The sequence below is a fragment of the Apodemus sylvaticus genome, chromosome 2, assembly GCF_947179515.1.
Source record: "Apodemus sylvaticus chromosome 2, mApoSyl1.1, whole genome shotgun sequence".
NCBI lineage: Eukaryota > Metazoa > Chordata > Mammalia > Rodentia > Muridae > Apodemus > Apodemus sylvaticus.
The window spans coordinates 153,891,277-153,915,932 of record NC_067473.1 but is presented as its reverse complement, the minus strand read 5'-3'; the positions used below and the strand labels follow the sequence as shown (position 1 = coordinate 153,915,932).

At 40.3% G+C, this 24,656-nt stretch overlaps 1 protein-coding gene and 1 pseudogene across 1 annotated transcript; one reads left to right on the top strand and one right to left on the bottom strand.

Moving 5' to 3' along the window:
• The window catches only part of LOC127677616 (murinoglobulin-2-like), a 54,879-nt pseudogene extending 36,429 nt beyond the window's left edge, over positions 1-18,450 (bottom strand).
• LOC127677617 (thymosin beta-10-like) lies at positions 3,029-3,160 on the top strand. The gene has a single exon (XM_052172658.1). It carries the CDS (start codon positions 3,029-3,031, stop codon positions 3,158-3,160), a length of 132 nt encoding a protein of 43 aa, XP_052028618.1.
• Positions 18,451-24,656: the final 6,206 nt, after the last annotated feature.

Genomic DNA, 24,656 nt, shown 5'->3' with positions numbered 1-24,656 from the left:
TGGATGGAAGAACAGGGGGACGGAAGAGGGCTTATGGGACTTATGGGGAGTGGGGACCCAGAAAACGGGAAATCATTTGAAATGTAAATAAAAAATATATCAATAAAAAAAGACAAAGCATGTAGACATTGGTATCGCACACTGGTAATGAATTTGAGGATACACAGCACCTATCCTGAACTAAATAGATAAAAATTGACTTTTAATCATTTTTACTTGAATCTCCTAGCTTGTGTTATTTAAAACACAAATAAAATAAATGATACTATGAAAAACTTGTGTTAAAATTTGTTCACAACATATGCTCATACTTTTATTAATGATCAGAAACTTTTTGTATTTTGCCCTAAAATAAGAGAGTTTGGCATGGAGTATTTTTTTTTATTATTCTAAACATTATTGAGTTCTTGCTATTGCAAAGCCTCACCTTGAATCCTATGCCCAGCTCTTGTTTGACTTACTTTGATACTGAGGGAATAGCCCGAGATGCCGGTGGTATCTATGGAGAATTTTGCCAGGCCATGCTGATCAGTAGTAGTAGCATTGGTGTAGCTAATGTCTTCTGCTTTGATGAAGACCTGTTCGTTTGGAACAGGAGCTCCCTTGATATCCATTAGGCGGACCTAAATTGAACAAGGAAGAAAAATATAGTCTAGGCACAGAAATACGGCAAGAATGTAAGAGAAAACCCTGTTCCAGTATTATATAAAGATTCCAATGATGCACCGATTAATTCAGTATGCAAAAGCTGATTTCCAAAAATGTATACCTGTAGAGCTAGCTGTGCTATGAAAAAGTATAGAGACTGAGGGTATCATATTATTAACTTTATAACTGATGCTTTATAAGTGTTTTCTACTTTCCTATTATTCATAAGAAATGATCAATGAATCCATTGTGTAAAATACAGGAAGTAGATGCTCTGACACAGTAACAAGAACAACTTGTGAGGGCGCAGAGGGTAATGGAGAGCATGGATTTGTTATGAGTCTGTGGTACATGATGCTTCACCGTTGAGACACAGTGACATTTTGGGGTTTAAGGTTTTCAGGAATAGTAGTTATAAATTAAAAAGTTTGCAGCATAAGTTTTAGATTTGGAACCTCTTGATAACTTTTCTCAGTCTTCAGTTTAGTTCTGGGAATTGAACTCACACACTTGGGCATGGGAAGTACAAACTCCACTACTAAGCTGCACTTCTTATGTTGCAACCGATGATACCAGACACACACTTAATATCAAGCAGAATGGCCTTGGTTTTGAGGTACCACCTTACAGCGTAACCATCTAAGAACCAAAATGCACCTTACTTTCACAAAGTACGAAATCCCGTGTCTGAAGTGTGAATCTGCTTTCACAAATATGAGCTTGTTTGTGATTCTTTCAATTTTCGTTGTTGCAGATCCACTGAACTCCAATCCTGAAGAAGAAATTTGTGATGACATTGAAAGCCCAAGCTGGTTAGAGAGCTGCTTGCTTTCTGAATCCTTTGAACCACCAACTCAATGTGGAAAGGTGTCAGTTTTCATAGTTCATCTTCTATATTGTTTGGTTACCCACATACCTGTCCCTTCTTCTGTAACAGTTGCATTTATACGAAAAAGCGGGTCTCTGTGATGTATTTCCTTTGATTGGAATTCAGTGATGTTGACATCTTGTGTGCTGCAGCCATTGTCTTCTAGCTGATATGTAAGATAAAAGCAAGGTAACATGGCACACTGCTCAGATTGATGGTCTACTCAAACCTACACATGAAGACTTCTTTCACAAAATGTATACTTAGTGCGTGGTGTTCTGGTTTTAAGCATGGGACTCAGCTCAAACCCCAGGGTGCTGTGTGCCATGATCATGACCAGTTACAATGTTGTCCTGGCTTGGTCATCTATAAAAATAGTGATTACCTATTACTTACTAAGTGATATTTATTAGGACTATTAAGTAAACTCATAATTATAAAGTATGAAGCACTTAACTTGCATGCCATTACAATTTAATAATTACTTTCTATTGGTAAAACGGTAACCATAGGCATGGACGTGGCCCAATGGTACATTTTGCTAGCAGGTATGAAACTGTTGGCTTGATACCTAGTGGCAGTAAGTAAAGTGAAATCCATTTCCAGAGCAAAATGGTCCTTAGAAAACTCTTCTTAAAAAGAATTGACATTATTATGAACTGTGAAAGAGTCATCAGAATCATTAGTTTGTTCTTAATTAGGTTTTAGCTTCACAACTTGATTTATTTTATTTTTGCCCTTTTCATTGTTACAATTATTATTGGCTTATTAGTATACTTTATTTCATTTAAATTGCAATGCACTAAAAACTTTGGTTTTCTGTTGTGTCAGTTTGTCTGTATCCATTTCCCCTTTCTGGGCTGCCTTGGCTGTCCAGCCTCAGTAGAAGATATTCGTAGTCTGCAACTTGATATGCCAAGGCTGATTGATACCCAATTGGAGGCCTTCCCTTTCTTAGGAGAAGGGGAGGAGAGGTGGGTGGGTAGGGTGAGAAGAGGTGAGGAGTAGGGACTGGGAGGAGAGAAGGGAGGGGAAGCTGTAAACAGGATATGAAGTAAATAAATAGCTTAATTAAAGGAAAGAACTACAGGAAACATGAACAAGCAGGGAAGCCTGACATGTACAATGGGTACAGTTTTTCACTAACTGCATCCTAGGATATGCAAATTGTCATAATGTTGGACAAATAATCTAATAGTCTAGTTTTGGAAATGACTATTGGCTTCAAAGAGGATTTAAACAAGCAGATGAAGATATGAAGATTATCAATTCAGAACAAGAGTGGGAAAATCAGCAACAGATGCGATGGTTAATAAAAGTTAAATAGTATGTGAACCAACCAGAACATCCAATACAGTCATAGGAATAAACACATAAATATCAATAATACCCCTAAGTATAAATGATTTTGAGTCTCTAATTAAGAGACACTGGGTAGGTCTCTTGCTGCAGCAATGCCAGTGGGAATACCTGGAGCACAGCTTGGGACAAGACTCCACAACTTGTTAGAAAATGGCAGACAAGCCAGCCATGGGGAAAATCACCAGCTTCAATAAGGCCAAGCTGAAGAAAACTGAGAAACAGAAGAACACCCTGCCAACCAACGAGACCATTGAACAGGAACAGAGGAGTGAAATTTCCTAGAAGCCTAGGAAGATTTCCCCACCCAATCCCCTTGTGATGTGAAAGAAGGGTCACCTGCAAACTGCACTGTGAACTCACCCAGGGAACTCAGTTTGTCCTGTGGTATTATAGAAGGTTATTTGTATGATTAATGAAATTAAAACACACCTTATGGCTCAAAAGATTAGCTAATTTAGTTAATTAGACATAAAGAACACACACACACACACACACACACACACACACACACACACACAAGTGAGAGGATAGGAAGGAACAGATCAAGAAAATCCAAGCTAAAAAGAAACAGAAATATCAGTACTTTTATATGATAAAATTAATCTGTCCAAATTTAGTTACAAGAAATAAAATAGCCATACTGAATAAACATGAAAATGCATCACATTTCATAACAAAAATAATACTAAGCAATGGATACATAGGTCTAGGTACAATAATAATGGGTGGTTTTACTAATACACACTCATTAATTGATCATCTGGCCAAAAAATAATAATTGTTAGCGTGTTGTATAGAATCTGAAGTTAAACATTTCCACTTCAGCCAGTCCTGAGGAGATGGGAGAGTGAGAGTGTAAAGCCCAGAAAGTGAGCACAGGAATTAGTTATCTCTGAGATGGTGACTGAGTGTTGAGGAGACACCATCCCTCTGAGTCCTCCAAAGGAGTTATAGGAAGTGAATGGAATAAATGGGACTCCAGATGGCAAAATAAAAGGTCTTTCAGTAACCTTGTTTTTCTGGCTTAATAAGACTCAGGATATATACAAGACTTATAAAGCTCAGGACATGAACACCTGACAAGGTTGAACAAGTTCCTAAAACTGACAAAATTGCAAGGCTATAAACAGGCTAGAAAGGTTCATGTTCCCCAAACCAGCTCTACAGAGAATACTGAAAACAATACTTTGGACTGAAGAGAGGAATAGGCAAAGCTAGTAGGCTACAGAAAGAAAACAAATGAAACTATAATTAAAGAAACATAAAATAGGATTAAAAACAAATAGTATCAAAAGTAAAATGACAGCAACCAACACACCCCTTTCAGTGATAAAATATCAATGGCTTCAACTCTCCAATCAAAAGACATAGGATAGTTGAATAGGTTAAAAAACAAAATTAGTCTTTTTGTTATTTTCAAGATACTCATTTTAGCTTCAAATAGAGAGAAACTTGAAGCAATCCCACTAAAATCAGGGGCTAGACAAGGCTTCCCCCTCTCTCCATATCTTTTCAATATAGTTCTTGAAGTCCTAGATAGAGCAATTAGACAACATAAGGAGGTCAATGGTATACAAATTGGAAAGGAAGAAGTCAAACTATCACTATTTGCAGATGATATGATAGTATACTTAAGTGATCCAAAAAAAAAAAAAAAAAAAAAACTCTACTAGAGAACTCCTACAGCTGATAAACAACTTCAGCAAAGTGGCTGGGTACAAAATCAACTCAAGCAAATCAGTAGCCTTTCTATACTCAAAGGATAAGCAGACTGAGAAAGAAATTAGGGAAATGACACCCTTTATAATAGCCACAAACAGCATAAAGTATCTTGGTGTGACTCTAACCAAACAAGTGAAAGACCTATATGACAAGACCTTCAGATCTCTGAAGAAGGAAATCAAGAAAATCTCAGAAAATGGAAAAATCTTCCATGGTCGTGGATTGGCAGGATTAATATAGTTAAAATGGCCATCTTGCTAAAGGCAATCTACAGATTTAATGCAATCCCCATCAAAATCCCAACTCAGTTCTTCATAGAGCTAGAAAGAGCAATTTTCAAATTCATCTGGAATAACAAAAACCCCAGGATAGCTAAAATTATTCTCAACAGTTAAAGAACTTCTAGGGGATTCAGTATCCCAGACTTCAAACTTTACTACAGAGCAATAGTGATAAAAACTGCATGGTATTTGTACAATTTCAGGCAAGCAGATCAGTGGAATAGGATTGAAGACCCAGAAATGAACCCACACACCTATGGTTACTTGATCTTGGACAAAGGAGCTGAAAGCATCCAGTGGAAAAAAGATAGCCTTTTCAACAAATGGTGCTGGTTCAATTGGAGGTCAGCATGCAGAAGAATGTGAATTGATCCATTCTTATCTCCTTGTACTAAGCTCAACTCCAAATGGATCAAGGACCTCCACATAAAACCTGATACACTGAAACTAATAGAAAAGAATCTGGTGAAGACGCTTGAGAACATGGGCATAGGGGAAAAGTTCATGAATAGAACACCAATAGCTTATGCTCTAAGATCAAGAATATTCAAATGGTACCTTATAAAACTACAAAGTTTCTGTAAGGCAAAGGACACTGTTAAAAGGACAAAACGTCAACCAACAAATTGGGAAAGGATCTTCACCAACCCTAAATCTGACAGAGGGCTAATATCTAATATATACAAAGAACTCAAGAAGGTAGAACCAAGAGAACCAAATAACCCCATTAAAAAGTGGAGTACAGAGCGAAATAAAGAATTTTCACATGAAGAACTTTGGAGGGCTGAGAAGCACCTAAAGGAATGTTCAACATCATTAATCATTAGGGAAATACAAATCAAAACAACCCTGAGATTTCACCTCACACCAGTCAGAATGGCTAAGGTCAAAAACTCAGGAGACAGCAGGTGTTGGCGAGGATGTGGAGAAAGAGGAACACTCCTCCACTGCTGGTGGGATTGCAAGATGGTGCAACCACTTTGGAAATCAGTCTGGCCGATCCTCAGAAATCTGGGCATGACACTTCCTGAGGACCCTACTGTACCACTCCTGGGCATATACCCAGAGGATTCCCTGGCATGCGATAAGGACACATGCTCCACTATGTTCATAGCAGCCCTATTTGTAGTAGCCAGAAGCTGGAAAGAACCCAGGTGTCCCTCAATGTAGGAATGGATACAAAAAATGTGGTATATTTACACAATGGAGTACTATGCGTGGGGCCTGTGTCCTGCCCAGAGAGCAGCAGAAGAAGAGATTCCCTGTGGCATATTCACTGCCTGCTGAGACAGAAAAGCGTCACTAGGCACTGGATCACCCTGAGCTTTAGATCTCTGGGGGTGCAAATGTCCAGGGGTCTGCCTGCACTCAGGAACTGAGCACATAGGCGGGTCATCTGCAAGCCTATCCATTGCAGGACCTGTGTCCTAGGTGAAAATCAACAGAGGGAGTGACCCTCACCGCACCATCTTTGCTCCATAATAGAGCAGAAAACACCTAGTTGACCTTGACAACCTAAGTATAACATTGCTTGAGGCAAGACTGAGCAGGGCTCCAAAGGCACAAAAGAGGAAGGCAGCATAACAGTAATCTGTTCCAGAGGAAACCCAGTCATCCAGTGTTGCAGAGATAACCTTAAGGATCCATAGTAGGTTGAAGCACCAGCCAGTGACAATAAGACCATCTAACACATGGGAGAACTAGACGGCTAAAGGCAACCGTAGGAATGTTACTAACAGAAACCAAGGCATTATGGCAGCATCTGAACCCAATTCTCCAACAATAGCAAGTCCTGGATACACCTACACACCAGAAAAACAAGATTTGGATTTAAAATCACTGGTCATGATGCTGGTACAGGAACACATGAAAGACATACTTAAAGAAATTCAGGAGAAAATGGATCAAATATTAGAAGCCCTTACAAGGGAATCATAAAAATTATTGAAAGAAATTCAGGAGAATACAATAGCCAATAAGGAGGAAAAGCAAAAATCACTTAAAGAAATCAGGGGAACTTTGATTAACAGGCAGAAGTCATGAAAGAAGGAACACAAAAATCTCTTAAAGAATTAGAGGAAAACACAAACAAGCAAATGACGGAACTGAGCAAAAACATCCAGGATCTAAAAACAGAAGTAGAAACAACTAAGAAAGCACAAAGGGAGACAACTTTGGAGATAGAAAACCTTGGGAAAAAATCAGGGACCATAGACGCAAATATCAACAACAGAATACAAGAGATAGAAGAAAGAATCTCAGATGCCGAAGATACCATAGAAACCATGGACTCAACAGTTAAAGAAAATGCAAAATGCAAAAAGCGTGTAACCCAAAATATCCAGGAAATCCAGGACACAATGAGAAAGCCAAATCTAAGGATTATAAGCATTGATGAGAGTGGATTTACAACTTAAAGGGCTAGCAACTATCTTCAACACTTATTAGTGAGTGCATACCATGATTCATCTTTTGAGTCTGGGTTACCTCACTTAGTATGACGTTCTCTAGCTCCATCCATTTGCCTAAGAATTTCATGAATTCATTGTTTCTAATGGCTGAATAGTACTCCATTGTGGAGGTATACCACATTTTTTGCATCCACTCTTCTGTTGAGGGATACCTGGGTTCTTTCCAACTTCTGGCAATTATAAATAGGGCTGCTATGAACATAGTAGAGCATGTATCCTTATTACATGGTGGGGTATATGCCCAGGAGTGGTATAGCAGGATCTTCTAGAAGTGAGGTGCCCAGTTTTCTGAGGAACCGCCAGACTGATTTCCAGAATGGTTGTACCAATTTGCAACTCCACCAGCAGTGGAGGAGTGTTCCTCTTTCTCCACATCCTCGCCAACACTTGCTGTCTCCTGAATTTTTAATCTTAGCCATTCTGACTGGTGTGAGGTGAAATCTCAGGGTTTTTTGATTTGCATTTCCCTAATGACTAATGAAGTTGAGCATTTTTTAAGGTGAGAATTCTTTGTTTAACTCTGTACCCCATTTTTAATATGGTTGTTCGGTTTTCTGGAGTCTAACTTCTTGAGTTCTTTATATATATTGGATATTAGCCCTCTATCTGATGTAGGATTGGTGAAGATCTTTTCCCAATTTGTTGGTTGCTGATTTGTCCTTTTGATGGTGTCTTTTGCCATACAGAAACTTTGTAATTTTATGAGGTCCCATTTGTCAATTCTTGATCTTAGAGCATACTACTTTCTCCCTATACCGATGTCCTCAAGGGTCTTCCCCAGTTTCTTTTCTATTAGCTCAGAGTGTCTGGCTTTATGTGGAGGTCCTTGATCCATTTGGATTTGAGCTTAGTACAAGGAGACAAGGATGGATCAATTTGCATTCTTCTGCATACAGGCTCCTTACTGTATCCAAAGACTGGTCCTTATCCCTACAGATGCATGTGGGTCTCACAGCATCAAAGAACCTTATTTTTCAAGAGATGAAGACCTTTATAGAGATCCACAAGCCATCAAAATGCAGAGAACTGACTATGATTGCTTAACCTCAATAATATACCTCCAAAACAACCCCTACATCGAAGGATCAGGGAAAATCACTGGACAAGGATCAGAAAAATTGTAAAAGACCACCAGAATGCCTGTTTCAAAAATAATGTTTTAGACACAACAGGGAAAAGACACCCATAAAGTCCCAACTATGTGGTTGCCTAAACAAGACTTAAATAATGGTAAAAGAAGTTAACCTGCTTATGAGAAAAGGGGAAATTTTACAAAGCCCCACTCCTAGATCAAGAGCAACAGGGAGCCAATAGCTGCTGACAATGACTGAGATGAATATAAAAGTCTGTGGGAGTCAGGAGTTGCCTGGCTTTACAGATAACAGAGGTCATGCAGGCTATTGTAAAGTACAAATGACTTCTTCCATAAGAATTGATTTTATTGATCAGGAACCTGTTTAAGATAAATGTCAGAAAGGAAGACTCTGGAATCAATTCAGGTGTGGCCTTGTCTCCTCTGTTGAGGAGACAAGCTTGTGTGTTTAAGATTCCTGTTATCTCTAATGCTTATCTGTGAGCACAAGAGCCTTATGTCCTCTACATTTCATATATTGTGGGTGAGACTACAATGTAGCACAGCCACCACCCAAATCAGTATAGAAGCTCCTCAGAAAATGAAAGGTCAATGTACCATATGATCACCTGTCAGGAATCTATAAAAGGGATCTATATCAACATATCAAAATGTGCTCCCATACATGGCTTGTCATTTATGTGAGTCATAGACAAGTGAGTCCACAAGCTGATAAACTGATAATCAAAATCAAATAAGAAAATGTTATGGGTATGGAGATTATCTCTTTTTATAAAATATAACAGATTCCCACATACAACAATGCATGTTATTTGTCTTATGGGAGTTAAAATAAAACAGAACCAAAAGACAATGTAGACGTTGTTCCATTTGGGAAGAGGAAGGGTCTGGCGGGAGGAGAGATGGAGAGAATGGTGTAGGTCATGAAGGAGGCAACCAAGTACACAATGCACATGAATGAATACATCGTAACGAAGTCTATTGTTTTGAAAAACTAACTTATATTTTATATGTGCTAATTGAAATATACTTTCTAAGAATAGTGTATAAGTCATGAAAGTAGTGGTGGTTACATAGGAAGACAGAAGGACATATAAGAGTGAGGACCTAAGAGAGCAGAGGTGGCAATGGGACAGGGGGATATGGTTGAAATATATGACATGCGTGTATGGAAGTGTCATAAACCTACTATTTCACACAATGAATATATACTCAAAATAAATTTGGTGGCCAAGTAAAGTTGTTGAAATAGCCCTTTAATAGTAGTGGGTCCCAGGATTATCACTTTTATCAGTGAGGGCCTTCTGGGGATTGCACACATGCCTGGCTAGTGTTCCATCCCTGAGCTACAGTCCAGGTCCCAGAACATCCTCTTTCAATGTCTGGGTATGCGCTTCCTCTCATCTTTGCTGTCAGCCTTTCTCTTCATTAACCTTGGGCATTTAAAACAGGCCTTTGAATAGATTCACTCACCATGGAGTTGACTTCTTTGCATCCAGTCTCTGTCTTAGAGCTAAAGAACTGATTCTCCCGGCATATGCTTATCTTTACATGTCCTGGGACAGGCTTCCCGTAGGTATATCTGTCACGAGATAAATTCACAGAGACCAAGGGTCTGTCTAAAGCAGAGACCCACTGTCTTCTCACTGATGCTGTGTAATTTCATAATGACAACAAACATGACACACTATTATTACGTCCTGGTACCTTCTAACTCTACATGTTAAGAACTTATAAGTAGCAGGGTCCTCCGGAAGTGACGAGCCCTAGGCATATACCCAGAAGATTCCCCAGCATGCAATAAGGATACATGCTCCACTGTGTTCATAGCAGCCCTATTTATAATAGCCAGAATCTGGAAAGAACCTAGGTGTCCCTCAATATGGAATGGATACAAAAATGTGGTATATATACACAATGGAGTACTATTCAGCCATTAGAAACAATGAATTCATGAAATTCTTAGACAAATGGATGGAGCTGGAGAACATCAAACTAAGTGAGGTAACCCAGTCTCAAAAGATCAGTCATGGTATGCACTCACTGATAAGTGGATATTAGCTTAGAAACTTGGATTACCCAAGTCATAATCCATATATCAAATGATGTTGAAGAAGAACAAAGAGTGGCCCCTGGTTCTGGAAAGGCTCAGTGCAGCAGTATAGGGGAATACCAGAACAGGGAAGTGGGAAGAGGCGGATGTGGGAAGAGGGCTTATGGGACTTTCGAGGAGTAGGGAGCCAGGAAAGGGGAAATCATTTGAAATGTAAATAAAAAATATATCAAATAAAATAATACAAAAATAGAACTTATAAATAAATTAATAAATAATAAAAATTAACCCTATTAAGAACCTATGGAAGACATGACTTTCTCCCTTTTGTAGCTCTGAAAAAGATTAAGTAAGCAAACCAGGATCCTCAGCTACTAAGTTATTGGAATGAGTTGAATGGGAACCATGGGAAATGACTCAGAGGTATTCTAACAAACCTCCTCCGTCCTTTGCCTTTGTTCAATCATTTTAGTTTTTGAGCACACCCATTGTAATCACAAGCAACTGTGAATTATGGTAGGTGTCTTCTGTTTGATTCAGGCACATGTTACAAGTTCCTTCTCGCATGGTTCTAGACTTAAATAGAAATTTTAGCTGGTGCAGTATAATGTCCTGCCTTATCAGGTACAGAAATGCAAGCAGAAGACAGAGGTGTCTCAAGGTTAACCTTGAGTGGCAGTGGTTTGAGCTGGAGGCAGACTGGGGGCTCTTGTTTCTCTGCTCTTTCTCTCAGCCCATAAGAGGGCAGCGAGATGCCTTGATTTAGTGTCTGTGTTTTCTTCACATGGTCACTGGATCTTTTTAGGTCCCTTCCTTTCTGCAAAGGCAGGAACTCTTTACTGCCTCATACAACTGATTTTATCCATTGATATCAACAAGGTATGCACTGAATGACTGTGAAGTAATCAATGAAGAGTAGTAAGAGGCACAAATGAACACCGCAGGAGAAACATTCCAGTGGGGTAAAAGGACACGACCATAGCATTGCTACATATTCTATGAGACATTATCCTAGGGATTTTCTGTGTCTGAGTACATTCTTAAGGATAGAAGGACAGAAGCAGGTAACTCACTTCCCACATGCAGTCACACTGAGTATTTCATCGTGCACAGAGATGGCATTTGGGACCTTCACGTCGACATTAAATCTGGGAAGCACTATTGGGAGAGAGAGGAGACACTCAGACGCAAATGACTTGTCTAGTTGTCTAAATGCTCAGTCTCTGTCCAGAAATGGTGATTTCATATTATTAAGGCATGTCTCATTCAAATAAAGTTAGAATGTTGAATGGTTATACATTATATCACTTCCTGAAAACCACAGAGCTATCTACTTAAATAAGAAAACCAAATAAACATCAAAACAAGTAATATGCTTTTGAAAAAATCCCAGAACTTTCTGGAAGACCCATGTTGCTAGATGGACAGCCTTAGCTAGAGTCAGATGGAACTCAATTTGTTCAAAATAATTCCTCCTATGATAACCAGAAACCTATGACACCTGCTTTCTCTTTTTGATTTTCTCAGTTCATACCGAATTTCATCACGGTGAAGGAGTGCTCTTCCTTCGCCCCTGACTCTTTGAGCACCACTATCTTGTAGGGCCCCTGAATGGGCTCTGCTGCCAGGCTGAAGGACATCTGCTGAAGCCCATTCGCTGTCTTAACATCCCGCCACTGCATAATTCGGTTCATTTTTGGATCCTGTGAAAGAGGTTGTAAACTTTCTAAATCAATAAAGTATTAAGTACAATAATGCACCTGGGATCACAGTGTTGGTGATGGAAGCATTTGGGAACTTGGTAATATTCTTTTATGGAGGGAAGAAATATAGGTGATGTGGGAAATAACAAAGCCCGTTATCTCAAATGGCAGAGGGCTGCTGATCCCTGCACAGTAGTTAAACAACATTTCAATATCAGGTTATTTCATAAGATTGAGTTCTCTCTGATTACAAAACATTTAAGTTTCTTACCTCAATGTAAACCAGAGGAAACTGAAACACAAGGAAAACAATGTTAGTTTAGAAGATCAGGTCACAACCCCTTTGGCAAACTGGTTCCCAAAATTATTTACATTGTGATTCATAACTATCAAGTTACAGTTATGAAGTAGCAACAAAAGCAACAAAAACTGGGGTTGTGGTTCACCACAATATGAGCAACTGCATTCAAGGGTCACTGTATTAGGAAGACCAAGAACCACTGATTCGGAAATTTCATACACACAGCAAATGCAATAGAGTTGCAGAATAGGATGTATGTAGAATGGGAGTTTCAGCCAAAATGTGATGAACTCAATATCTAGTAGCATAGTCAATTGTAAGCCAATTCAACACCTGACTTTTAATTCTTTCAGTGGCAGAGAAATGAACCCTAAAGAGTAGTAGCAAGAGCACTTTATAACCAGGACATAAAAACTGTTGGGATCTAAGTAAGTCATTTTCACGCATGAATTCGGCAAGATTAACATGATAAAAAATAAGGGGATACTTAGAAAAATTTTAATTGTACTGAAAATGCAGGCAAATAATGATAAATTCAATAAACTCCATTTATTCGTGAAAACTATGATTTGGGGAATAACTTAATTTTAATTAAGAAATCCAGGAGGCCTAAGAAGAATATTAGAAACCATTAGAAATATATAAAAAGAAACCTAAAATAATGGGTAGATATGTATGCACTAGACAGAAACGTTTGTTATTAAATGGTTCATATTCTTTCCAAATCAATATAAATGTTGTTAACCAATTAATCAAATTTACAAGGTTGATTGTAGAAGTGTACCCGATATAAAATTTATACAAAACATCCAGGAGCAGTTGATGAAATTCTGAAAAGATTACTTCATAGAAGTGAGCTCACCCTAAATAAAATTGGAAGTTCTGTCCTCTAAGAGGTTATATCCAGCATCAGAATAAAAGAGATGCGGATACCCACAGCCAAACATTGGATGGAGTTCAGGAACACTTATGGAAGGGTTGGTGGAAGGATTGAAGGCCCCAAAAGGGGTACAAACTCCACAGAAAGACCAACAGAGTCAACAAAGCTGGACCCCTGGGAGCTCTCAGAGTCTGGGCCACCAACCAAAGAGCATTCATAGGCTGGAATGAGCCCCTTCTACCCCCATATGTAGTAGACAGGCAGCTGAGTCATCATGGCTACCTTGACTGGTCCCAGTGGGAGAGGATGAACTTAATCTGGCAGAGACTTGATGTGCCATGGTGGGGGGATACCCAAGGGAGGCCACATCCTCTCAGAGAAGAAGAGGAGAGCAGACTGAGGGAGGGAATATGTGAGGGAGACTCTGGGAGGGGGAAGTGTGCTTGGGATGTAAATTAAGTAATTAACTAAAAAGTAACAGGGAACCATACTTCTATGAACAAACCCAGACATGCTAAGTAACAACGAGGTCTCTAGAGGAAGCATGGATCTCCCTGGGAAGAGAAAACAGAATAGATTTTACAGGTGGACTCAGGGAGGGAGGGGATGGAAACAGGAGGGATGAGTTTAGGAAGGGAGGGAAGGAGCGAGGTATGGGGCAAGATAACCAGAATAGGAGACATTTGGGGGGTGATGTGGAAACTAGTGCAGTGGAAACTATTGTAATCTATGAGGGTGACCTTTGTGAGGACTCCTAGTGATGGAGGACATGGAGCCATCTTCTATAACCAGGTAAGGCTTCCAGTGGTGGGATTGGGACACCAACCCAGCCACAAAACCTTTGACCCACACCTGTCCTACCAGCAAGACATGCAGAAGCAATGCTACCTTAGAGCTTGTGGGAGTGGCCAACCAATGACTGGTCTAATTTGAATCCCAAGCCATGAGAGGGAGTCCATGCCCCCATACTGCCTGGATGGCCAGGAATGAGAAGCTAGATGGCTCATAGATCTAGTGTAGAACCAAACATGACTAACTGAGGGGGAAAGGTCACTGAAATGATTCCTAATGATAGCCTGCTGTACTCATAGGACCAGTGCTCAGCCTGGTCTTCATTAACGAGGGTTTCTCCAGTAGCTTGTGGGAGCAGGTGCAGAGATCCACAACCAAACAATAGACAGAACTTGGGAAACGCTGAAGAAGAGTGGGAGGAAGGATTTTAAGAGCCAGTGGGGGGGAAAAAGGAGCCAGAGTGGTCAAGGACATCAGGAGAAAACAGCTCACAGAATCAATAAAACATGACCCACAGGAGTTCACAGAGACTAACGTGACAATCAGGGAGCCTGCTGGGGTCTGTGCTATGCGTTGGCATGCATTCTGTGTTTGTTTAGCCCATGTTGTTTTGGGAGATCAAACAGTGTGTGTGGGTGTGTCTTTGACTCTTCTGCCTGCTCTTGGAACCTTTTCCCCCCTTACTGTGTTGTTGTGCCGAGCCTTTGTGTGAGGGTTTATGCCTAGTCTTCTTGTATCTTGTTGTGCTGTGTTCAGTTGATATCACTGGGAGGGCTGATCCACTCCATCCCACTGAATGGAAGTGGATCTGGAGGAAAGAGGAGGTTGTGGGGTGACTGGGAGGAGCAGAGGGAAGGAGTGCTCTGGTTAGGATGTTTTGTATGAGAGAAGAATAAATCATAGCAAAAAGGTAAACATATACTTGATACAATTAGACAATGGATTATTGGGATAAACAGAATTTTTCGACTCTCCAATAAAATGTTGTCCATTGTAATTTGTTATTTGTAAAGAACAAATTAAGTAAAAGCGGAATGATATTCTGTTTAGTTTTTAAGTATTTCTTTGAGAATTTTGTACAGTATTTCCTGATGATATTCACCCCTTTCAGATCTACCTCCCTTCCCAGAATAGAAAACAAGAGAAACTCATGCCTCAGAAGGGGCTGGAAAGTACAATGAATTGGCAAACCTTTCTTTGGGCCGTGGGGTTTTTTGAGGGAATTCCATGGGAAAGCAGTATACAAAAAAGTTTTAGCTCATCTCATTTTGTGGTGGCATGATCTCTGCTATCCGCTTACTGTGCACATGTTCTCAGTTTCTTATTGTTTTGAGTTCATCGATATCCTTCTGAATATTACAGAGACATTTTGTCTTGAAGACCCCACCAATACCCTTAGGTAAAAGACTCACCAACTCATTCATGGGATGTAGCTTTTTATCCACAGAGACTATCCGAAATTTAACTGGGAAAAGAGACAGAGACTTTTCTAGTGAGGTCCAAGGGCCCAGGCCTTCTTCGTGCCATGTTCAGGATGGCATCTTAATTCCTTTGCTGACTGTGTTGCTTCATACCTGTCTGTCCTGGCTTGTACACAGGTTTGTCTGTCTGGACAAAGACAACACTTTCTTTGTTCTTCACAAGCACTGAACTCCTTTTGCTGAATGTATGTGTTGGCCCTTTGATGTCGACATAGAGAGACTCTGACTCATCAGAAGGGGAGAATCTAGGGATCTGAGAACAACAGGAGCACATGAGACCCTTCACCATCTGACTCTCTGCACTTCCTAGATTACCTCACTAACCTTCTCTCCCTCCACCACACAGGAAAGAGATGGAGGGTTCATGGGTTTCTGTTTAAATATTACATGGAGGAAAAAACAGTGTCAGGAAAAAAAAGGATGAAAAGAAAACACAGCATTTTGTGTAAGTCAGTGTGAGTTTATGTGAGCAACAAAAGCACAGTCATTTTTATGGAGTAAATAGAATCTTGATTGAAAATTAGCTCTAAGAAATGAAAGAAAATTAGCTTTATCTCTGAAACTGAGGTAGAGGGAAAGGTGATGTATTAATTGTGGTAGGAATTATGTCTTGACAAAGGTCCCAGACAAGAAACCCAGCACTTATTCAGGATATCAGGATTATGCATAGGCAATGTGGTCCTAATTAGCTGGACTGGTGTTTGAAAGTTTATTGACCCACCAGCAGAAAGTACAATGAATTTGCAAACCTTTCTTTGGGCTGTGGGCTTTTTTGAGGGGATTCCATGGGAAAGCAGTGTACAAACAAGTTTTGGCTCATCTCATTTTGAGGTGGCATGATCTCTGCTATCCGCTTACTGTGCAAATGTTTTCAGTTTCTTATTGTTTTGAGTTCACCAATATGCTTCTAGATTAATCTTTTTTTTAGAAATGTATATGGATAATATATATACACATTACCTCACATGTTCATAAGTATATAAAACAAATCAGGTCAGGCATCTAGTACTCACAATGAAGGAAACACATTGGAACATGTCCTTGTCAACCACAAGCTCATCAAACAGTTTTCTCCTTTCCTGATGAGACATCAAGGAAGCTGTGACAGTCACTGTCTCATTCAGATGGTAGAGATGGAGGCAGATCTTCTCAGGGGTCTCTGTGTAGAGCTGGGAAGGGACCAGCACCATGTACTTCCTGGAAAGGAAGGAGTTCCGGCCAGTAGATGACATTGTCTATACCTGGACTTTCACCACAGTAACCACTGTTACAGCTTGCCACACAGCAGCGTGGCAAGACAATTATCAGCTCATCAACTATCAGCTTCTGCAGTGATACCTGCCAAGGCAGGTGAGAATAGCATGTATTCTCTCCACTAAGCAGCCAGCACTCAAGTTCTAGAAAGTTCTTATTTTTTAAATGAAAATATGAGTGGAACAATTATTCTTTCCATAAAAATTTATCATGATTATTTTTCATTTTAATTCTTTTATTTAAAATTATTTATTTATTATATGTGTATGAAAACACTGTAAACATCTTCAGACATACCTGAAGAGGGCCTCAGATTTCATTATTAATCTCATTAACCACCATGTGGTTGCTGCAAATTGAACTCAAGACCTCTGGAAGAGCAGTCAGTGCTCTTAACCATTGAGCCATCTCTCTAATGTGTCCCCAACTCCTTTTAAAATTTATATATTCAATTTATTTATGTGTGTACACTGTTGCTCTCTTCAGACACATGAGAAGAGGGCAGTGGATCCCATTATAGATAGTGGTGAGCGAGCATGTGGTTGCTTGGAATTGAATTCAGAATCCCTGGAAGAGCAGTCAGTACTCTTAAGCACTGAGCCATTTCTCTAGCACCTATTTTTAATTCTTAAAAGATAGCTCAATATCCTGTTTTCATTTTCTGTTACTCTTCAACATAAGATTTATAATGTGGTTGTGAAATTCAAACTTGCATAATTCACCTATGTTATTCTTGAGCAAGTGCCAAAGGCTATCTGTAGGGATTACTCTCTATCTTTTCCTATAATTAGAGATTTTTGTCCAACAAAATCTAGCCTGTCACTGCTATATCACAATATGCAAAAATATCACTAGCTTGCTTTTTATTTTTACTACCTTAAATACATTTTTCTGATCATAGATACAAAACAAGTCACTCAACAATATAATCCTAATTAGGTGGTTATTTTGGACACCAAATAATATCTACTGGTAGTTTAATCCGTCTTTTATCTTAACACATGTATTGTTTTAGGACACAAACATCCACAGGGTTCTGATGTGCCTGAAGTCTTATCTGTCTCAAAGTTAAACCACAGGCTACACATTTCCAACCACGAATAAGAACAATTTAAATGCTTGTTTTTCAAAGCAATTAAATAGTTTCAACTATTTAAGAATATTTGGAGAATGTCCCTAACTGTTGGGATTTGAGACACTACTGGTTCAGTAATTACGGAAACACTATTCTAAATCACACTACCCCTCAGTTTAGTAACACTGATTGCTTTAGAGTTGGAAAAAGATTACCCAGAATCACGTAATATTAAGGTTGGACAACATATATACAATTATTTGTTAATTAAAAAGTAAAAAGATTTTAGGGAGGTTTTCAGGGGAAGGGACTGTGAAAGGAAATGGATGGGGTTGACTGGAGGAGGGGTGAAAGAGAACAGGGGCTTTGGAGATACTCACGGTTCTCCATTGAGAAAGGATGCAGAAGGCAGGAAGGCCAGAAGAACTAAGAAAAGGCCCAGCTGAGCCTGTCTGTTCTTCCACATGGTGTGGTAAGAAAGGACAGGACAGGACTTATGGTGTCCTCCTTCTTAACACAGTTTCCAGAGTCCTCCTATCCAGGGCCACTTATTTATGAGTCCTCTATGTAAACAGGATGCTCTGCCCAAGGTGTTTAAATAGCAAAATAGAATATTTGTTCTCTGTCAGTGTTCAGTGGTGGCCTGAGCACAACTCAAATAAATTACAACAGTCTCAGGAAAGGCGCCAGTAGAGCTGTGCTTGCTGCTGGTCAAGAGTCAAGGCCACAGAATTTGCTTAGTTTGAGCCAGAGCAGACTTTCTCAGTCTTACTGACCAGTAAATCTTTGCAGTAGGTGGCTATGCTGTGACTGTGTGACATTTGCTACCAAACTGCTTCTACTCACTTAGAATCTAGTGTAACTCTCTGGGATGTGACATCTCTGTTTCTTTTCTTCTTCATATGAGAGTCACTAGAGTAGTCCAGGTTGGAGATTTTAAGTTCTCCTGTGTCTGATTGTGCAAGTATCTACTTTAATGGGTCTCGTGTATGAAAAGGGGATGGTGGACACTGAGCAAGCTAAAAAACTCACCGATTACAAGTCACTGTGCCTAGTTCTTTGTCAGAACAGAAGTCCACAAGTCTCATCTAGAAGCACATTGCTATCTCTACTGCTTGCTAGGAGGCCCAGCATAATATGTGCTAATATTTGTGATTATCCCAACACTTACACGAAACAAAAACAATAGTGATAAAAATACATGAGGTACTTTTGCATTTTAACTTAAAAATATTAGTTATGTCTAAGATAAGTAGATCAAGAGACACATATTTCCTAGATATACTGAAAACAAACAAAAACTAACAGAGAAAATAGAATATTGTTGCATGACAGTGAATATTATGTTTAAAAGCTTAAAATTACTTTGCTTCAGAGAAATATAAAACAAATTGCCTTTAACCTGTGAGCCCCATTTGCCCAAGGACAGAAGGCTTCCAGGAATGCTGGGAATTATTCTTGAAATTACCTCATTTGTTTAGGCAAGATGACAAACCATGTGTTTTCACTCCTGCAAACAAGCTTGCTTGCCCCTGGCAGCATGAGGAATGTGTGCTTTTCTGCATGTAGGCCAGATGTGTGACTGGTTGCACATAAGCAGGAAGTACATATCCTTGTGAGTTTTTTCCTTTATAAACCCCTTACTAATGTAATTCATAGCTACATCTTGAGAGTACCCTCAGGTTCCTTCCTGGCACCATTAGTATCAGGTGCTGGTAATAATTATCATTTCAGAGAGATGAAATGTGAAAGATCAATAGTTTCCCCTTCTTCCTCTATTTCATGGCTTCCATCTATGTGGTGTATGTGTTTGTATCTGGGTACAGATGTATGAATTTGTATGTGTGGTTTAGATCACTTGCATGTGTTTATTCATGTGTGAATAAGACAGAGATTTTTTTAAAAGATTTATTAATTTATTACAAGTAAGTACACTGTATCTATTTCCAGATACACCACAAGAGGGCCTCAGGTCTCATTACAGATGATTGTGAGCCACCATGTTGTTGCTGGTAATTGAACTCAGGACCTCTGGAAGAGCAGTCAGTGCTCTTAACCGCTGAGCCATCACTCCAGCCCCCAGGACCTCTGTCTTGTGTCATTTTTACCTTGCTCACTGGACACTCTCCTTGATGCTGAAAGTTGTAACTGAGGTTAGACCATCTAACAGAGGAACCCATAGGGATCTGTCTCCTTCTGTCTCCATAGAGGTGAGATTATAGGCACACCACTGCCATGCCAGGTTTTTATGTGGTTACTAATTCTAATTCATGTCCTTATATTTGCAGAAGCTTTTGCCTAGTGATCTCTCATTCATAATGCGAGAAGGGCTGTTTTGCAGGCTGGATTCTCCATGCATGCCTTCTCTCGTGAGCCTAAGTTAATCCACAGAGCATTTGGTTCATAAATACCACACCATGGTCGATGCTCTTTGCAGCTCTGTTCAAGATGCAGGAGAAGCCAGTGGTAGAGTATTGTCTCTTCAGTGTCTAGAGTGTATGGCTGATGTAAGTCTGCAAACTAAGGATCACCATGGATTATTGTCAATTCCTAATCATTCCTAAGAATATTGGGATCTGGGGAGACTAGCTATAAAAGTTGTATCTTTAATATCAAAAAAGGATATTCTGGCTGAAAATGGACACAGGGGTGAAGATGCCCAGGACCAAGCAATGGCCTCATAGCACATAAGACTTTGCTGTTTCTAGGAAGTGTTGAAGGGAAGTAGCCTGGATAAATGGGTGGCATTCATAGCTGCTCTTGTGACCTCATCTCTCAGGGATTGATTTTCTCATATTTCATAAAATTAGGTAAACTTTGTCTTAAGGAGGGATCGGCAGACATATGACAGTTTTTCCACTTACATGCTACTCAGACTAAGAAACCATGTCCCACATACTATTCACCATGATGAAAAATTGATACCCATGGTCGTCCTGACTTTATCATCTCTTCCATGTCCATGTCCTAGATCCTTGTGAAATCCTTCCACTGCTTGCATAGCAGGTTTTCCTGAGCTAAGCTGCTCATTGACAGAGCACTCCCTAAACACCATGGTGTACTGCACTGGGCCATAACATATGTTCACACAGACATATTGTGACTGGGAGAGTTAGGAACTTGAAGACATTGACCCTGAAGGTTCCACCTGTTTGAGCCAGTCACAAAAGGGCTATGGCATGGGATGATTGACTGGCTGCTAGGATGGTCAGACTTTTTCACATATGGCAGAACACTGATTCGGTGTGTTCTGCCTCTCAGTGAGAATTTTGATGTCTGCTTGGCCTTTGTCTTTTATTTTTTTCTGAGACATACTTAGGTTCATGATTTATCCCCTTTTGACACTGTGAGGAAGATATGAGTGGATAGATCTAGCGCAGGAGTGGGGAACCAACAATGGGTCCTCTAGTAGAGAAGATACACAAAATCTCCTCTTAGGGGACAAAATTGGGGCACAAGAATCTCTTTTCATACCTTCCTAAGACAGTGCGGGTTCCTCAGCCTGTGGGTTGTAATGCCCTTGCGGGTTCAGTGACCCTTTTACAAAGGTCACTTAAGTCCATTGGAAAATGTAGGTATTTACATTATGACTCATAACAATTGCAACATTAGAGTTATGAATTAGCAACAAAAATAATTTTATAGTTGGGGTTCACCACAAATGATGAACTGTATTAGAGGGCCACAGCATTAGGAAGATTGAGAACTTGTTCCTAAGATGTTCATATTGGGACAAATCTGCATTCCTTGGGCGAGGTTTTCTGAAGTGTCTACGTGAGAAGTGACATAGGAGATAGTTCTGCTCTCTGAAATGCCAGCAGAGCACAAAAGGGTGAGAATTCAACATCAGAAACTAGTGTGATGCTCCCCTATGGGGGTTCTCTTTCAAGTCTCCAGATAATATGTGTGAGTTAGATGTAAACGACTCCCTTGGATATATATGCGTGTGATACTTTGATCCCCAGTTGGTGAAGCGGTTTGGGAAGGATTATAAGGTATGGCCTGCTTGGAGGAGGTGTGTTTGGGGGACTGGCCAATTAAGACAAAGCTATTTTAAATGAGTTCTCTCTCTCTCTCTCTCTCTCTCTCTCTCTCTCTCTCTCTCTCTCTCCTTCTATCTCTGTCTCTCCCCCCCTCTCTCATACTCCAGTGATGAGCACATCAGATCAATGATGATCTCTCAGCACTTCTTTAGACTCACACCTGTCTGCTTGTTACCATGTTCTCCTCAATGATGGTTTCAGACTCTAATTTTCTTGAATTGGAGACTCAAAATTTGATCTTTTCCCTTATAAATTATCCTGCTTGTGATATTGTGACCTGCTCTCGCCATAGATTATAAATTACAATAGAAGGAATGGGCCTTATCAGAAAGCAGATGGTGGAAGGAAGATGGTCCAGGGCATCACAGAACCAAGGTGCAAGTCCTTCTTATGATGAGCTATTGTACTATGACTGTTATGAGGGCTGGGTAGAGCAGACTGCTGTATCAATCTGGTCATGGCTATAGGTGTAAGGTGTGGCCAAAGATGTGAATTCCACGCAAACTGATAAGCTGTCACAAATAACCATATTCTCTTTGACCACAGCCAGCTGTCTGCAGAGAAAACTCAAATATGTTGGTGTTACATTAAGTCCATGCTCCAGAGACTCATCTTCCACCACAAGTAGATACTCAGTGGACTGAAACTGAATGAGTTGAGTGATTCTGAATATTATACGCCTGTATTTCCTGTAAGCTGTGCAGCCTTGGCTGACTCAGAGAGATACTCCCTACCTGAAAGCTAGTAAGGTAAACATAGCAGTCTCTTAATCAGCAAGGTTCCACATCATACTACTTGCAGATATCCACAACTGCCAGAATCAGCCTGTCAGCCAACATGGGAACCAGGACTGGTTTTGTCCTGACCTGCAGGACAGTCAACGGGGTTTCCCCTGAGCACGTGGGAGAGAGTGGGGGACAAGGGATGCAAGTGGGAGACAGACAGCAAGACAGGAATTATGATCAATCTGCAAGTTTTTATTTTCTCACACTGCAATATAACGGAGAGCAAGCAGGATATAAGGAGAAAGTAAGAAGGGACAAACATTGTCTCCAGGGAACAGTGTCTCAGAAGGGTAGGAGGGTGTAAACATTGGAGGGGGAAAACATTGCCTTTAGTGGGTAGTCTCTCAGAATTGTCACTCAGAATATCATAGGGAAGCTGGCTGAATATCATCTCTCTGAATCTCTCTGGAAGCTGTCTGCAGCTCTAGGATGTTGGCTAGCGAAAATGGTCAAAAGGAGGTGAAGGGAAAGAAGTTGCTCTGGTAACCTCACTGCAGGTGAGCTCTGTTCTGACCAACTCAGGTGAGCTCTGTTTGTTCTGACCAAGGCTATTTGGATAACCTGGAAACTAGTATTTTTCCTTCTAAAGCAGGCTTGAGTATCTAGGATGGCTGAAAGGAGGAGGTTTTGCAATCTATGTGAGAATGGCTACTAACTTTCTGCCTGCTCTCTTTCTCTCATTTTTCTAGTCCCTCTCTGACTCTTCAACTCCTATTTTACTATTATAGAAGCAGCATTCTTCCTTTAAGGCTGCACCAGGTCTACCTTGTTGAAGGCGTTGGACATCTTGGTCGATGCTGGCACTGAGCTTTGAGTACCTGGAGTTAGAAAGAACAAGGGAAGTGATACATGTCTCTACTCCCACCACTCTGAGGCCAAGTAGGACAGAGATAGTAATGGCACAGATAGGTTCTCTCCATGAGCAGCTCAGAAAGGTGGAAACATCAGTGGATTGATCCTATTGGTGGAAAAATATCTTCAGAGTGGTAATAAACTAAACGAGGGACCATAATAATAAGGATGCACCACTCAGGGATCTCTCCATCCCTTCGGCTTTGAAAAACCAAGACTTAGAGGCAAGGTGTGAGGCCATTAAGGCACACCCACCTGGTTCCATTGGGGGAAGAATACAAAAATTGCCAGGAGAGGGGGAAAAGGTTTCATTGCACAAGTGAGCATAGACTGAGGGGATGTTCATTCCACTGGTGATTACACAAAGTCCCAGGCCAGATATTTGGGTTAATGAGAGGCCTTGCCAAGCATGGAAGGGGATCACCGAGAATGGCAACTCCCTCATAAAAGGATGGTTGGTAATGGCAGCACAACCAGCAACAAGCTCAGGGGAAGTTTCATTTGAGGTGAGAACGTTCTGATTACTGAAAGAATGGACAAGATTTTTAGTGGAAGGTGGTTGTGTAGGTGGTACAGGTAGAATAGTGGTTGGTGGCCTGGCTGATGGCCAGGGCAGAATGGTGGCTGATGGCCAGTGGGTAAATTCAGAAGGCAGGGAGGTGATTTTTAGAAAGGAGACTTGGGTGTTGTCCTGGTCAGTCCCTCTAGGAGGAGCAGGATGAGGCACCAGCACAGGATTGGGCCCCATTGGGACTGGCCGGGAATGATGTAAAGGTTCTTTAAGAAGCTTAACAGTGAAGATAATACCCATATTGAACTGGATTGGTAGAGACAAAGACCCCATCCCTAAACTTTTTGCCAATTTAAATTGGGAAATTTTCCAGTGGTGGTTAGCTTAATTTGCAAAGATACGTACCACCCATTTGTAGAGGGGTTAGAGGCCTTGCAGGAGTAGTCAAGTGTAGTGAGCCACCCTTTGTTCTCTGTTACAA

What these genes read in the sequence shown, in the direction of transcription:
- LOC127677617 (XM_052172658.1), top strand. Translation starts at nt 3,029, where the DNA reads ATGGCAGACAAGCCAGCCATGGGGAAAATCACCAGCTTCAATAAGGCC.